The sequence below is a fragment of the Scyliorhinus torazame genome, chromosome 5 (genome assembly GCF_047496885.1).
Source record: "Scyliorhinus torazame isolate Kashiwa2021f chromosome 5, sScyTor2.1, whole genome shotgun sequence".
Lineage (NCBI taxonomy): Eukaryota > Metazoa > Chordata > Chondrichthyes > Carcharhiniformes > Scyliorhinidae > Scyliorhinus > Scyliorhinus torazame.
Window position 1 is genome coordinate 92,702,518 of NC_092711.1, and position 14,196 is coordinate 92,716,713.

General features: G+C 46.2%; 1 protein-coding gene across 4 annotated transcripts in view; it reads left to right on the top strand.

The window, feature by feature from the left end:
• The window catches only part of LOC140421484 (uncharacterized), a 33,762-nt gene that overhangs the window by 853 nt on the left and 18,713 nt on the right, over nucleotides 1-14,196 (top strand). Inside the window, exons 1-3 of one of the 4 annotated variants that reach the window (XM_072506232.1) lie at nucleotides 855-986; nucleotides 1,614-1,728; nucleotides 6,898-13,798. In XM_072506232.1, the coding sequence (XP_072362333.1) occupies nucleotides 7,014-8,135 (1,122 nt within the window). In that variant the 5' untranslated portion in view covers nucleotides 855-986; nucleotides 1,614-1,728; nucleotides 6,898-7,013 and the 3' untranslated portion in view covers nucleotides 8,136-13,798. Of the gene's footprint in view, nucleotides 1-854; nucleotides 987-1,613; nucleotides 1,729-6,897; nucleotides 13,799-14,196 lie in introns of those variants that run through there. The other 3 variants (XM_072506231.1, XR_011946842.1, XM_072506230.1) reach the window with 3 other exon arrangements.

Here is a 14,196-nt window from a genome sequence, read left to right on the forward strand (position 1 = left end):
AAGGGTGGAGGTGTGGACCTTGGGCAGGGTGCTCTTTCCAAGAGCCGGTGCAGACTCGATGGGCCAAATGGCCTCCTTCTGCACTGTAAATTCTATGAATGCATTTTCCTTTCTAACTGCCAACTTTCCTTCACTTGTTATTGGGATGTGGGTGTTGCCCTGGCCCAATGTTATAATCGTAATCAATTCACATAATTTATATCAAAAATATCCATTTGAATGGCGGGTTTATTACCCAACATGGGTAGCAGCTGAGAATGTGCTCGTTCCACATGACAGAAGTTTCTCGCACATGCGCAGAGTCCGGCTGTGACTAGAACATGCGGCGTTCGGGCTGTGACCGGCGCATGCGCAGTTCAGGTTGTCGCTGACGGTGCGAGGAGCGGGGAAGAAACAATCGAGCAACTTTCAGGATTGGAGCCGGTGGGTGTCCGGGGAGCAATAGAAGTTGCGGAGTGAGCCCCGAGTAACTCCCGAGTAAAATGTTAACGGTCCCGTCTTAAACAGCACCGAACAGAGTGAGAGCTGAGCGGTGACAGGCCCGATTTCCACCCGCCATCTTTACAGAGGACAATGCGCCGCAGGGAAGGGACTGGTTTAGCACAGTGGGCTAAGACAGCTGGCTTGTAATGCAGAACAAGACCAGCAGCGCGGGTTCAGTTCCCGTTCCAGCCTCCCCGAACAGGCGCCAGAATGGGGCGACTATGGGCTTTTCACAGGAACGTCATTGGAGACTACTTGTGACAATAAGTGATTATTATTATTATTATGCGCTGCGAGTCTGGACCGGATGCCAACTCTCACGGATTGACTGACTGGAGTCTCCAGCATTTTATTTTAGATCATTTGTGGGAGTAACTGGCTGGGCCAACATTTATTGCCCATCCCTAATTTCCCTGGAACCGAGTGGCTTGCTCGGCCATCTTGGAGGACATTTAAAGAGTCAACCACATTGCTGTGGTTTGGAATCGCGTCGGCCAGACCAGGTAAGGATGGCAGATTTTCTTTTCTGTTCATTCACGGGATGTGGGTGTCGCTGGCTGGGCCAGCATTCACTGCCCATCCCTAATTGCCCTAGAACTGAGTGCATCTCAGGGCATTTTAAGAGTCAACCAGCTGACTGGATTTGGAATCACATGTAGGCCAGACCAGGTAAGGATAGAAAATTTCCTTCACTGAAGGACAGGAGTAAACCAGATGGGTCTTTGCAACAACCAATAATGGTTTCATGGTCATCAGTAGACTTTCAATGAATTCAAATTTTATCTTCTGCCTTGGTGAGATTCATACCTGGGTGTCTGGAAAATCATTGGGACAGTAAAGAAGATTTTTGAACATTTCTGTTCAGTGGATATAAAAATATTGAAAATGGGATAAAGGTTGTTTGGCTGACAGTCAGTCACTGTCCTGTAAGGTAATGAGTCCATTTGCTTCCCAATTGGCCGAGGAAGGCAGTGTGTCACAAGGATGGATGTGTTGACCGATTAATGGCTGGAGGATGGGGGCAGGTCATGTGATCAAACCTCCAGGAATACATTTAATCAAAGTTGGTAAGGAGAGAATGTTGTGAATTTCTATCCGAAACTGACAGTGAGGTTTCTGTAAATTTACAGGATACTGGAAGAGGAGGTTTCACACACGGGAACGCAAACCAAACGTCACATCACAATCTGACAGAGTCACTCGGTTCATTAGAAACTGAATTTCAGCAGCATCTGGGTGTGGAAGGTAAAAGGTTTGTCTGTTCTGTCTGTGAGGGAACATTTCAGGTCTCAGTGTGACTGGAAAAGCCCCGAGATTCACAAACCCTGGTTAGGCCAAACCTGGGCCTGAGGAAGGTTAGAATGGCCTCGGAGGGAGTGTAGCACAGATTTACTTGAGTGATATCTCAGGGTTAAATTACATGGCGAAATTAGACAAAAATGTCAGAGTCAGCTGGCAGCACGGTGGCGCAGTGAGTTAGCCCTGCTGCCTCACAGCGCTTAGGTCCCAGGTTTGATCCCGGCTCTGGGTCACTGTCCATGTGGAGTTTGCACATTCTCCCCATGTTTGCGTGGGTTTCGCCCTCACAACCCAAAGATGTGCAGGTTAGGTGGATTGGCCACGCTAAATTGCCTCTTAATTGGAAAAAATTAATTGGGAACTCTAAATTTATTATTTTTATTTTTTAACATTATGGGCAGAGAAGGGCAATCGGTCCATTGAGTCCATGCGCGCTCCCAATCGGCACGCTGGTTAGCACTGTTGCTTCACAGCGCCAGGGACCCGGGTTCGATTCCCGGCTTGGGTCACTGTCTGCGATGTCTGCATCTTCTCCCCGTGTCTGCGTGGGTTTCCTGCTACAATTTCCTCCCACAAGTCCCGAAAGACGTGCTTGTTAGGTGAATTGGACATTCTGAATTCTCCTTCAGTGTACCCGAACAGGCGCCGGAGTGTGACGACCTGGGGATTTTCACAGTAACTTCATTGCAGTGTTAATGTAAGCCTACTTGTGACACCAATAAATATTATTATTATTATCTGGAGCAATCCAGTCAGAGTTATTCTCCTGCTCTGTCTCTGTATCCTTACAGCTTTATTTCTCTCAGGTATTTATCCAATTAAAAAAAAAAAAAATCATTCATTGTGTCTATTTCCAAACTCCTTCATAGGCAGCAAGTTTAAGGTCATTGCCACTGGCTGTGTAAAAACATTCTTCCTCATACCTCCTGGACCATTTACATACATGGATACGGAGCAACGTAGAAAATAGGAGCAGGAGGAGACCATTTGGCCCTTCGAACCTGCTCCACCATTCATTACGATCAGAGCTGATTTGGCTCAATAGCCTAATCCCGCTTTCACCCATATCCTTTGATCCCCTTCACCCTAAGTGCTGTATCGAACTGCTTCTTGAAAACATGCAATGTTTTGGCCTTAATTAGTTCCTGTGGCGACGAATTCCATCGGCTCACCACTCTCTGGGTGGAGGAATTTCTCCTCACCTCTCTCCCAAATGGTCTACCCCGTACCCTCAGACTGTGACCCCTATTTCTGGACACACCCACTATCGGGAACATCCGTCCTGAATCTTCTATGTCTCGCCCTGTTTTTTTAACATAAATTTAGAGTGCCCAATTCTTTTTTTTGCAATTAAGGGCAATTTTAGCATGGCCAATCTACCTACCCTGCACATCTTTGGATTTGTGGAGGTGAGACCCACGCAAACACAGGGAGAATGTGCAAACTCCACATAGACAGTGACCCGGGATTGAACCCGGGTCCTCGGCGACATGAGGCAGCAGTGCCAACCACTGCGCCACCGTGCCACCCACATTTTATAGGGTTCTATGAGATCCCCCCCTGATTCTTCTGAACTCCAGCGAATACAATCCTAACCGATTCAACCTAACCTGCACATCTTTGGACTGTGGGAGGAAAGCGGAGCACCCGGAGGAAACCAATGTAGACACGGGGAGAAAGTGCAAACTCCACACAGTCAGGGTGGGAATTGTACTCGGGTCCCTGGTGCTGTGAGGAAGCAGTGCCAAGCACTATGCTATCCCTTCTCTTGCAACCCTCAAGAGAAAAATTATCCTTATCTCCATCTGAAATGGGTGACCCCTCACTTTGCAACAGTGACCCCCTTGTTCCAGATTCTCTCACAAGCGGAAACGTCCTCTCCACATCCACCCTGTCAAAACCCCTCAGGATCTTATATCGTTCAATCCAGGTTTTACCCAAAACTTTAAATCTGTGTCCCGACTGCTTGTGCGATCAGTGAATGGAAATAAGAACATAAGAACTAGGAGCAGGAGTAGGCCATCTGGCCCCTCGAGCCTGCTCCGCCATTCAATGAGATCATGGCTGATCTTTTGTGGACTCAGCTCCACTTTCCGGCTCGAACACCATAACCCTTAATCCCTTTATTCTTCAAAAAACTATCTATCTTTATCTTAAAAACATTTAATGAAGGAGCCTCTACTGCTTCACTGGGCAAGGAATTCCATAGATTCACAACCCTTTGGGTGAAGAAGTTCCTCCTAAACTCAGTCCTAAATCTACTTCCCCTTATTTTGAGGCTATGCCCCCTAGTTCTGCTTTCACCCGCCAGTGGAAACAACCTGCCCGCATCTATCCTCTCGATTCCCTTCATAATCTTCTATGTTTCTATAAGATCCCCCCTCATCCTTCTAAATTCCAACGAGTACAGTCCCAGTCTACTCAACCTCTCCTCGTAATCCAACCCCTTCAGCTCTGGGATTAACCTAGTGAATCTCCTCTGCACACCCTCCAGTGCCAGTACGTCCTTTCTCAAGTAAGGAGACCAAAACTGAACACAATACTCCAGGTGTGGCCTCACTAACACCTTATACAATTGCAGCATATCCTCCCTAGTCTTAAACTCCATCCCTCTAGCAATGAAGGACAAAATTCCATTTACCTTCTTAATCACCTGTTGCACCTGAAAACCAACTTTCTGCGACTCATGCACGAGCACACCCAGGTCTCTCTGCACAGCAGCATGTTTTAATATTTTATCATTTAAATAATAATCCCTTTTGCCGTTATTCTTACCGAAATGGATAACCTCACATTTGTCAACATTGTATTCCATCTGCTAGAACCTAGCCCATTCACTTAGCCTGTCCAAATCCCTCTGCAGACTTCCAGTATCCTCTGCACTTTTTGCTTTACCACTTATCTTAGTGTCGTCTGCAAACTTGGACACATTGCCCTTGGTCCCCAACTGCAAATCATCTATGTAAATTGTGAACAGTTGTGGGCCCAACACTGATCCCTGAGGGACACCACTAGCTACTGATTGCCAACCAGAGAAACACCCATTAATCCCCACTCTTTGCTTTCTATTAATTAACCAATCCTCTATCTATGCTCCTACTTTCCCCTTAATGCCATGCATCTTTATCTTATGCAACAACCTTTTGTGTGGCACCTTGTCAAAGGCTTTCTGGAAATCCAGATATACCACATCCATTGGCTCCCCGTTATCTACCGCACTGTTAATGTCCTCAAAACATTCCACTAAATTAGTTAGGCACGACCTGCCCTTTATGAACCCATGCTGCGTCTGTCCAATGGGACAATTTCCATCCAGATGCCTCGCTATTTCTTCTTTGATGATAGATTCCAGCATCTTCCCTACTACCGAAGTTAAGCTCACTGGCCTATAATTACCCCAAAGAAACAGTGTTTCTTTATCCACCCGATGGAAACCTGGCATGATCTTGTGTACCTGAATCAAATCTCCCCTCAATCTCCTTTGCTGGAACCATTCTGGTAAATCTCCTCTGCACCATCTCCCAAGAACCTTCACATTCAGATAGAGTTGCAGGTAGCGAGTTGCAGAGGACTGTCAGAAAATACAGCAAAATATAGATAGATTGGAGAGTTGGGAAGAGAAATGGCAGTTGGAGTTCAATCCAGGCAAATGCAAGGTGATGCATTTTGGAAGATCCAATTCAAGAGCGGACTATAAGGTCAATGGAAGAGTCCTGGGGAAAATTGATATACAGAGAGATCTGGGAGTTCAGGTCCATTGTACCGTGAAGGTGGCAACGCAGGTCGATAGAGTGGTCAAGAAGGCATACAACATGCTTGCCTTCATCGGACGCGGTATTGAGTACAAGAGTCGGCAGGTCATGTTACAGTTGTATAGGACTTTGGTTAGGCTACATTTGGAGTACTGCGTGTAGTTCTGGTCGCCACATTATCAGAAGGGTGTGGATGTTTTAGAGAGGGTGCAGAGGAGGTTCACCAGGATGTTGTCTGGTATGGAGGTTGCTAGCTATGAAGAAAGGTTGAGTAGATTAGGATTGTTTTTGTTGGAATGATGGAGGTTGAGGGGGGACCTGATTAGATCTACAAAATTATGAGAGGTATGGACAGGCTGGATAGCAACAAGATTTTTCAAGCGTGTGGGTGTCAATTACAAGGGGTCACGGTTTCAAGGTGAGAGGGGGAAAGTTTAAGGGAGATGTGCGTGGAAAGTTTTTTACGCAGCGCGTGGTGGGTGCCTGGAACGCTTTGCCAGCGGAGGTGGTAGAGGCGGGCACGATAGCATCATTTAATATGCACATAGACAGATATATGAACGGGCGGGGAACAGAGAGAAGTAGATCCTTGGAAAGAGACGACAGGTTTAGATAAAGAATCTGGATTGACGCAGGCTGGGAGGGCCGAAGGGCCTTTTCCTGTGCTGTAATTTTTCTTTGTTCCTTGTTCTTGCTGAAGAGTGGTGACCAGAACTTCATAAAGATTCACAGAATAGAATTAGAGCCATAGAATTCCTACAGAGCAGAAGGGGGCCATTCGAGTCTGCACTGATTCTCTGAAAGGGCACCCTGCCTCGGCCCACACCCCTACCCTGTCCCTGTAACCCCATAGCCCCACCTAACCTGCACATCCCTGGACACTCAGGGGCAATTTATCAAGGCCAATCCACCTAATGTTCCCTTCTTTGGACTGTGGGAGGAAACCTGAACACCGGGTCGAACCCTACGCAGACAGGGGGAGAAAGTGCAAGCTCCACACACACAGTCACCAAGGCCGGAATTGAACCTGAGTCCCTGGCACTGTGAGGCAGCAGTACTAACCACCGTGCCACCAAAAGCATAGTTTCAGTATCAATATTTCTATTTCTAAAGCTCAAGATTGAATTTGCTTTGCCAACTACTCTCTCGATAATGTCTTGTAAATATACAAAATCCCTCTTCACCTCTTTCTCTCTCCTCCCAAAGAGGCCAGTTGTGTTTTTACAGCAATCCAGCAGTTTTCATGGTCACTTTTTCCCAATGCCGGCCCCCCAAATGACCAGACTCATTCAGCTCAATTTCACAACCTGCCTTTGTGTTTTTGTGGGTTCTCTCTCACTCCCTATTTTCTGTTTTCAATCAGTTTCACAGGGTGTTCGAAGGGGAGGCTTCAAAGTCCAGATATGCAAACCAAATATCACATCAGGATCTGACAGAGTTTCCAATTTATCATATCCTGAACATCATCGTACTTTGAACATGGAAGGAAAAAGCATCGTTCACAGTGGGACAAAACCATACACGTGTTGTGTGTGTGGACGAGGATACAGTCGATCATCAGGCCTCACAAGCCACAAATGCAGTCACACTGAGGAGAAACCGTGGAAATGTGGGGACTGTGGGAAAGGATTCACTTCCCCATCCCAGTTGGAAATTCATCGACGCAGTCACACTGGGGAGAGACCATTCACCTGCTCCAAGTGTGGGAAGGGATTCACTCGGTCATCCCACCTGTTGAGTCACCAGCGGGTTCACACTGATGAGAGACCGTTTCAATGTCCAGACTGCGGCAAGTGCTGTAAAAGTTCTGTGGAACTGATGAGCCACCAACGTGTTCACTCTGACGAGAAACCATTTAGGTGCTCTTGCTGCGGGACTGGATTCAGACGATTATCTCACCTCACTGAACATCAGCGAGTTCACACTGGGGAGAGGCCGTTCGCCTGCTCCAAGTGTGGGAAGGGATTTACTCAGTCATCCACCCTGCAAAAGCACCAGCGAGTTCACACTAGGGAGAGACCGTTTCGATGTCCTGACTGCGGGAAGTGCTGTAAAAGTTCTGGGAATCTCATGAGCCATCAACGTGTTCACACTGACGAGAAACCGTTCAGGTGCTCTCACTGCGGGACTGGGTTCAGACACTCATCTCAGCTCACTGGACATCAGCGAATTCACACTAGGGAGAGGCCATTTGCCTGCGCCCAGTGTGGGAAGGGATTCATTCAGTCATCGGCCCTGCTGAGTCACCAGCGAGTTCACACTGGAGAGAGACCGTTCACCTGTTCAGAGTGTGGGAAGGGATTCAAAATGTCTTCCAACCTACAGAAGCACCAGCGAGTTCACACTGATGAGAGACCGTTCCAATGTCCAGACTGCGGGAAGTGCTATAAAAGTTCTGGGGAACTGATGAGCCATCAACGTATTCACACTGACGAGAGACCGTTTCGGTGCTCTCACTGCGGGACTGGGTTCAGACGATCATCTAACCTCACTGTACATAAGCGAGTTCACACTGGGGAGAGGCCATTCACCTGCTCCGAGTGTGGGAAGGGATTTACTCAGTCATCCGACCTGCGGAAGCACCAACGAGGCCACAAGTAACCACAGTGATTGGGTTTTGCTGTTACTCACATTCAGGACTGAACCATGTTCATTTGGGTCTCTTTCTGCTGATAACAAACTTCAGCCCATTTACAGGGGCTAATATTCTGGCTAAAAGTCAAATAAATTAGTTTTGAGTTAAATCCTCAGTGTATTGAAACTTTTCAATATCTCTGACACAAGTTAGTTCCTTTTGAAATACTCTCGCTCTCCCCTGTCTCTTCCATCCTCACCTCCAACAAGAAGTGTGAGGAGCTTGTGGAGCTTCTTTGTGACTGAGATTGAGTAAATCCGATCAGCTGCCTCTGCTGCTTCCCTCCCTTCCACAAGCCCACCGGACCAAACTGTCTCTAAATTTCATCCTTTCCCGAGCCCTGAACCCACATCTTTCTCTAGTTTCTCTCCCATCTCCTCTCATGCCCTCTCAGAGCTCATCTTGTCCATGAGACCCAGCTCCTGCTCCATCGACCCTATTCCCACTGAGCTACTGATCAGCCAACTACCCTGTGTCCGTGGATATTGTCAACATTTCTCTCTCTTCAGCAACTGTCCCTCTGTCCTTCAAATCTGCCATCATCACACCCTCAATAAAACAAACCCTTGACCCTGCCACCCTTACAAATTACGGCCCCATCTTCAACTCCGTCTCCTCTCGAAACTCTTTGAACATGTTGCCACCGCCCAAATCCTTGCCCATCTTTCCCAGAACTCCCATGTTTGAATCCCTTCAATCAGGTCTCCGCCCTGTCACAGTGAAATACAAGAGACAAACACAATCTTACCCGGAGAGAAGACAGACAATCCGGGAGCTTGGATGCAAGGGCGGCACGGTAGCACAGTGGGTAGCACTGTTGCTTCACAGCGCCAGGGACCCGGGTTCGATTCCTGCTTGGGTCACTGTCTGTGCGGAGTCTGCACGTTCTCCCCGTATCTGCGTGGGTTTCCTCCGGGTGCTACGGTTTCCTCCCACACTCCAAAGATGTGCAGGTTAGGTGGATTGACTATGCTAAATTGCCCTTCGTGTCCAAAAGGTTAGATGGGGTTACGGGGATAGGGTGGCGGTGTGGGCTTAAGTAGGATGCTCTTTCCGAGGGCTGGTACAGACTCGATGGCCCAAATGGCCTCCTGCACTGTAAATTCTCTGATTCTATGAGGTGAGATTGTCCTTTCTGAGCTCCAGCCAGGTGATGTTAAACACTCAGGCGGGAAAGACAAAAGACAAAAATCTACAACGTGTTTAAAACAGCTGATTTATTTCACCAATATCGAGAATGTTAAACTCCAGTCCCTCAGAGGTTATTATCATCAGAAACAAACTCCAACTATCAGAGTAAAAATCTCAAAGTTCTGGTCCAGATAGAGGCCAGTTGGCCCATTGTGTGAGTGCTGGCTGAAGTGGAACTATTCGGCTTAATCCTATTTTGCAGATCTCAGTCGATTGCCCTGTCTGTTCCAGTCCTTCAGTTGGATATCCAAGACATTTATTTTAAAGTGATCCGGATTTCTGCTTCTGTGACCCTATCAGACAGTGAGTTCTGGATGCCCACCGCTGAAATGATGACTCCTGGAAGCCATAGCTTTGCCAAAAGAAGTATCCATTCTAAAGGGTATGGCCATTACTCAAGACAACACTATAGAAGCACAAGGAAACGCCCTTGCAGACAGAGTCGCAAAGGAAGCTGCCTCCCAGTGGGATTCTTCAGCAGAACCAAGACACATCTACAAATTGGGAGTGACCGATTTATTACAAGATCTGCGTGAAATGCAACATGACTCGGCACAAGAAGAGAAACCATAGAATTTACAGTGCCGAAGGAGGCCATTCGGCCCATCGAGTCTGCACCGGCTCTTGGAAAGAGCACCCCACCCAAGGTTAACACCTCCACCCTATCCCCATAACGCAGTAACCCTACCCAACACTAAGGGCAATTTTGGACACTAAGGGCAATTTATCATGGCCAATCCACCTAACCTGCACATCTTTGGACTGTGGGAGGAAACCGGAGCACCCGGAGGAAACCCACGCACACACGGGGAGGATGTGCAGACTCCCCACAGACAGTGACCCAAGCCAGAATCAAACCTGGGACCCTGGAGCTGTGAAGCAATTGTGCTATCCACAATGCTACCGTGCTGCCCCGTGCTGGTCATGGTTAGACTCAGGTATCCAGTTGTATGATGATGATATTTGGAGTCAAGTTCAGACTGATAAACCAGTTGCACCACAGGCACTGATGCCATTTTGCCATTTCTGGCCCAGGACAGATGATGGCTTGATTCCAGAAAAGTTGGTGTGGCAAAGGATTCAAAAAACATGCACAATTGGTATCCAACCACTGTAACCTGTCAAAAGAACAACCTACGACCTATAACATCAATGCCTCAGCTAAAAGCTGCTCCTGCAGTTCCATTCCTGAATATACAGGTTGATTACATCACCCTTCCTACATGTCAAAGATACACTGACGTCCTGGTAATAGTGGATAGCCTCTCTAGATGGGAAGAGGCTGCGCCAGCCAGGAGGGCTACAGCCAACCATACAGCCAAAGTTCTATGCAAAGCCTATATTCCCAGATGGGGAGTACCAGCTAGCATTGACTCAGACAATGGAACCCACTTTACAGTTGCTGTTTGCCAGGAGGTGTGCAGGTTACTGAACATCGATTGGAATCTACACTGCCCTGATCATCCAGAATCATCAGGACAAGTGGAACGCATGAACCTGACTTTAAAAGAACGATTGTCCAAATACAACCAAAAAGGCAGGAATTGGATTCAGGCCTTGGCACTCCTTTTGTGCAGTATCAGAGCAACCCCAAACTAAGCCCATTTAAGGTCATCACTGGTAGACCCATGTCCCTGCCAGGAACTATTGACTTAAGAAAGACAGACTGTCATCTGATGAGGGATGCTTTACTTAGTTATTGTCAAAACTTAACAAATGCTTTCAGGCCTCGATGGCGTGGGGCGATCCTCCTGATGGGGCCACGACTTGGTGCCCGTCGAATCCGCTTACGTAAAACAAATTCAGCACGAACCATTAGGAGCCAAGTGGGAAGGCCCCTACCAGATATTACTCTCAACCCAGTCAGCCGTGAAACTCCAAGGAAAGAAATCAAGGATTCACGCGTCATATGTGAAGCGTGCTTACCAAAATCAGAATCTAAAAATGTTTGCCATAATATTGATTTGCAGTTATGTGTTTGGCCCAGCAGGCCTTACCCAGGAGTTCAATGTTAACACGTTCCTTTACATGTCCTATACCTATGCCAGAGACTTTAACGTCTCTAATTGCTGGGTGTGTTCTTCTATCCCTACCAATTCCCAAGCAGGTATCCCACTGCAGCCTGTTCCTTTTACTTTATCCCAAATGGAAGAACGGTACATTTTCCAAAATCCCGACTCTTCCCTTCCCCAATGTGGAGACACCAGAACCAAAGAAATGATAAACGATGAGGTTAAGAGATGGCGATCTGCAGGCCGCCCATTAGACACTTTCAAGGGATGGTATCAACATGTCTGTGATCGGAAACAGAAATAACCTTCCCAACTGGTCATAACCATACTGGGACAATATGTTTAATCAGCTATAATCATGGAGCATGGAATGCGGGATACAGTAAATGTGAATATTATTGGATGTGAGTGCTAGTACACAGTGCACTCATGACACAAGAAAGGTAGTGGTCTCTGGACATTAAGGGAATCCCCATCGACTTTAAAGGGATATCTAATCACACTGATGGGACAAATTGTACAGAATATTGGTACCCACAAGTGGTTGCCCAATATTCTACCTATAATGGCACCTATTACAGTAATACTGCATACCCTTGGCTCCCGGTGAGCTGCAGAGGAGCGTGCTATTTATGATTCATTGTCCCCTTCATCTGCCATTCCCTTTCCCTAGCCGATGCTATAAACGCAGACTCAAAACATGGACCTTTCATCCCACAGTTTGAGAAATATCAACCTACCACTATCATCACGAGGTCTAAACGCGAGATCACAGGGGCTGAGAAATTATTTTCTGCTCTCATCCCTGCCTATGGCATCATCGTATTGACTAGAGAATACATTAAATTGGCCGCAGCCTTTGAGGAAATAGCCAATGACACTGCCAGAGCCCTCAGTAGCATTTCAGCCGAGATGCTAGCCATTCGAACTGTGGCTTTACAGAATCGGATGGCACTTGACTATGTGCTAGCCGAAAAAGGTGGCACCTGTGCCCTGATTGGTGCAGGGTGGTGCACCTACATCCCAGATAATTCGGAAGAAATCAACAGCTTGTCAGTACATATTCCAGAAGAAGTTGGGAAACTTTAACAACTCTCTGACACCCCTCTTAGGGGATGGCTCTCTGGATGGGTGGGTAGCACAGGAATTTCCATCATTCAGGGACTTCTCTAATTTTTCATTTTTGGGCTTGTCATTTAGTTAGTGATCTTGCCGATCAGATGCATTGGCCAATGTATGGCTACCCATAATGCCCCAACAGTCAAAGTGGTTCATATTGGTCCAACTGCACCACCAGCCCATGACATTGAACCAGGCTCCTACTATTGAACTGTCATTACTGCATTATTACCCAATTATTACTGCAATCATGGAATCAACTTCCATTATTACTGAATTGTTATTGTACTATATAATCACTTTTCTGAATAAAATACATCCAGAATGCTTGTAACGCTTGCAAAGCTTTGCCCACTCCAGTGTTGATGGCTGTTCTCAAACAAGTGAACCATTAAAGACAATGCAAATGAGTTCCTCCCCGCGCTTAATTCTATCCTATCACATTTCTTCCCTAACTTCTATTCATTATTTTGATTCATCTTATTAATCTTTCGAAGAATCAAAAGGGGGGACTGATAGAAATGGGCTTTCTAGTTACCTATAGATGATAACGGTAAAATAGTTAAATGAGAACTCGGTAAGCATGAAGCATTATTTGAGTGCAACAATAGCTGGATACCCATTAAGGGTTAATCCAGATCATACACTTTAGTTTTCGTTCATTAAACCTATATTTTAACATTTGCAAATTGCTTGAGACAAGCAAGGTCAGTCACGCCAACTAGCCCCATTGTCTCCTGCTGCTTTTCCAGCATGGGCAGTCTCGTTTCCATGGTAATAGACAGTCTGAGGTCATAATGTCCTGAAGGCTGTTTTTTTTCTAATTAATGTTGAGATGCAGGTGTCAATAATTTGGAAAATTGGCAAGCGATGGAATGGGAGAATTCCGCCAACATACTCAAATACATATATCTCTTAAATTGATGGATAGACACTTTGGTCAAATTGATGAATTATAAATTAGTTAAAGCCAATCAGCAGTAAAAAGAAGGCCAGACTTTGAGATAACAATTCTCTTAAGAATCACTTACCGGAATGGAAAAGTGCTTCTGTTGCTCTGTTCTGTTTCTCTTCTTGCTCACTCCATCTATATTTCTGAAACCTTTGCTGCTCGCTTTGCTAATCAAAATTACCCAGTTACTTTATCTGGTGTATTATGATTTGAATGAAAACTCAACTTCTGTATTCGCTAAAGACAATTAATCTGACTAGCTTACTGCAGGGCTAATTGGTGATTTTTTCTAAATTTTGTATTAAAAACAAGTGGCACAGCTGACAAATAAAGTTCAACTGGACTTTGCCAAAAAGCACAGACTTGACCTCTGTTATTTGGGAACTGAGAAGGGATAACGCATATCCAGGGTTCCGAATAGACACAGAGATCCATTATGCCCCTTCCACTCCCAATCCTCTGCTAATTACTTTAAATCTAAACCCCTTGGTTATTGATCTGTTCATGAAATAAATCCTTCTTGTCCATTCTATCCCCTCACAATATTAAACACATCATTTAATCTCTCCTCAGCGTTCTCTGTTCCACAGAAAACAACCTCGGCCTCTCCAATCTTTCCTCATTGTTAAAATTCTCCATTTGCGTCAACATCCTGGTCAATCTCCTCTGCATCCTCTCTGGTATGAACACATCCTTCCTGTAATGTGGTGACCAGAACTGTACTCAGTAATGCAGCTGTGGCTTAACTAGTGT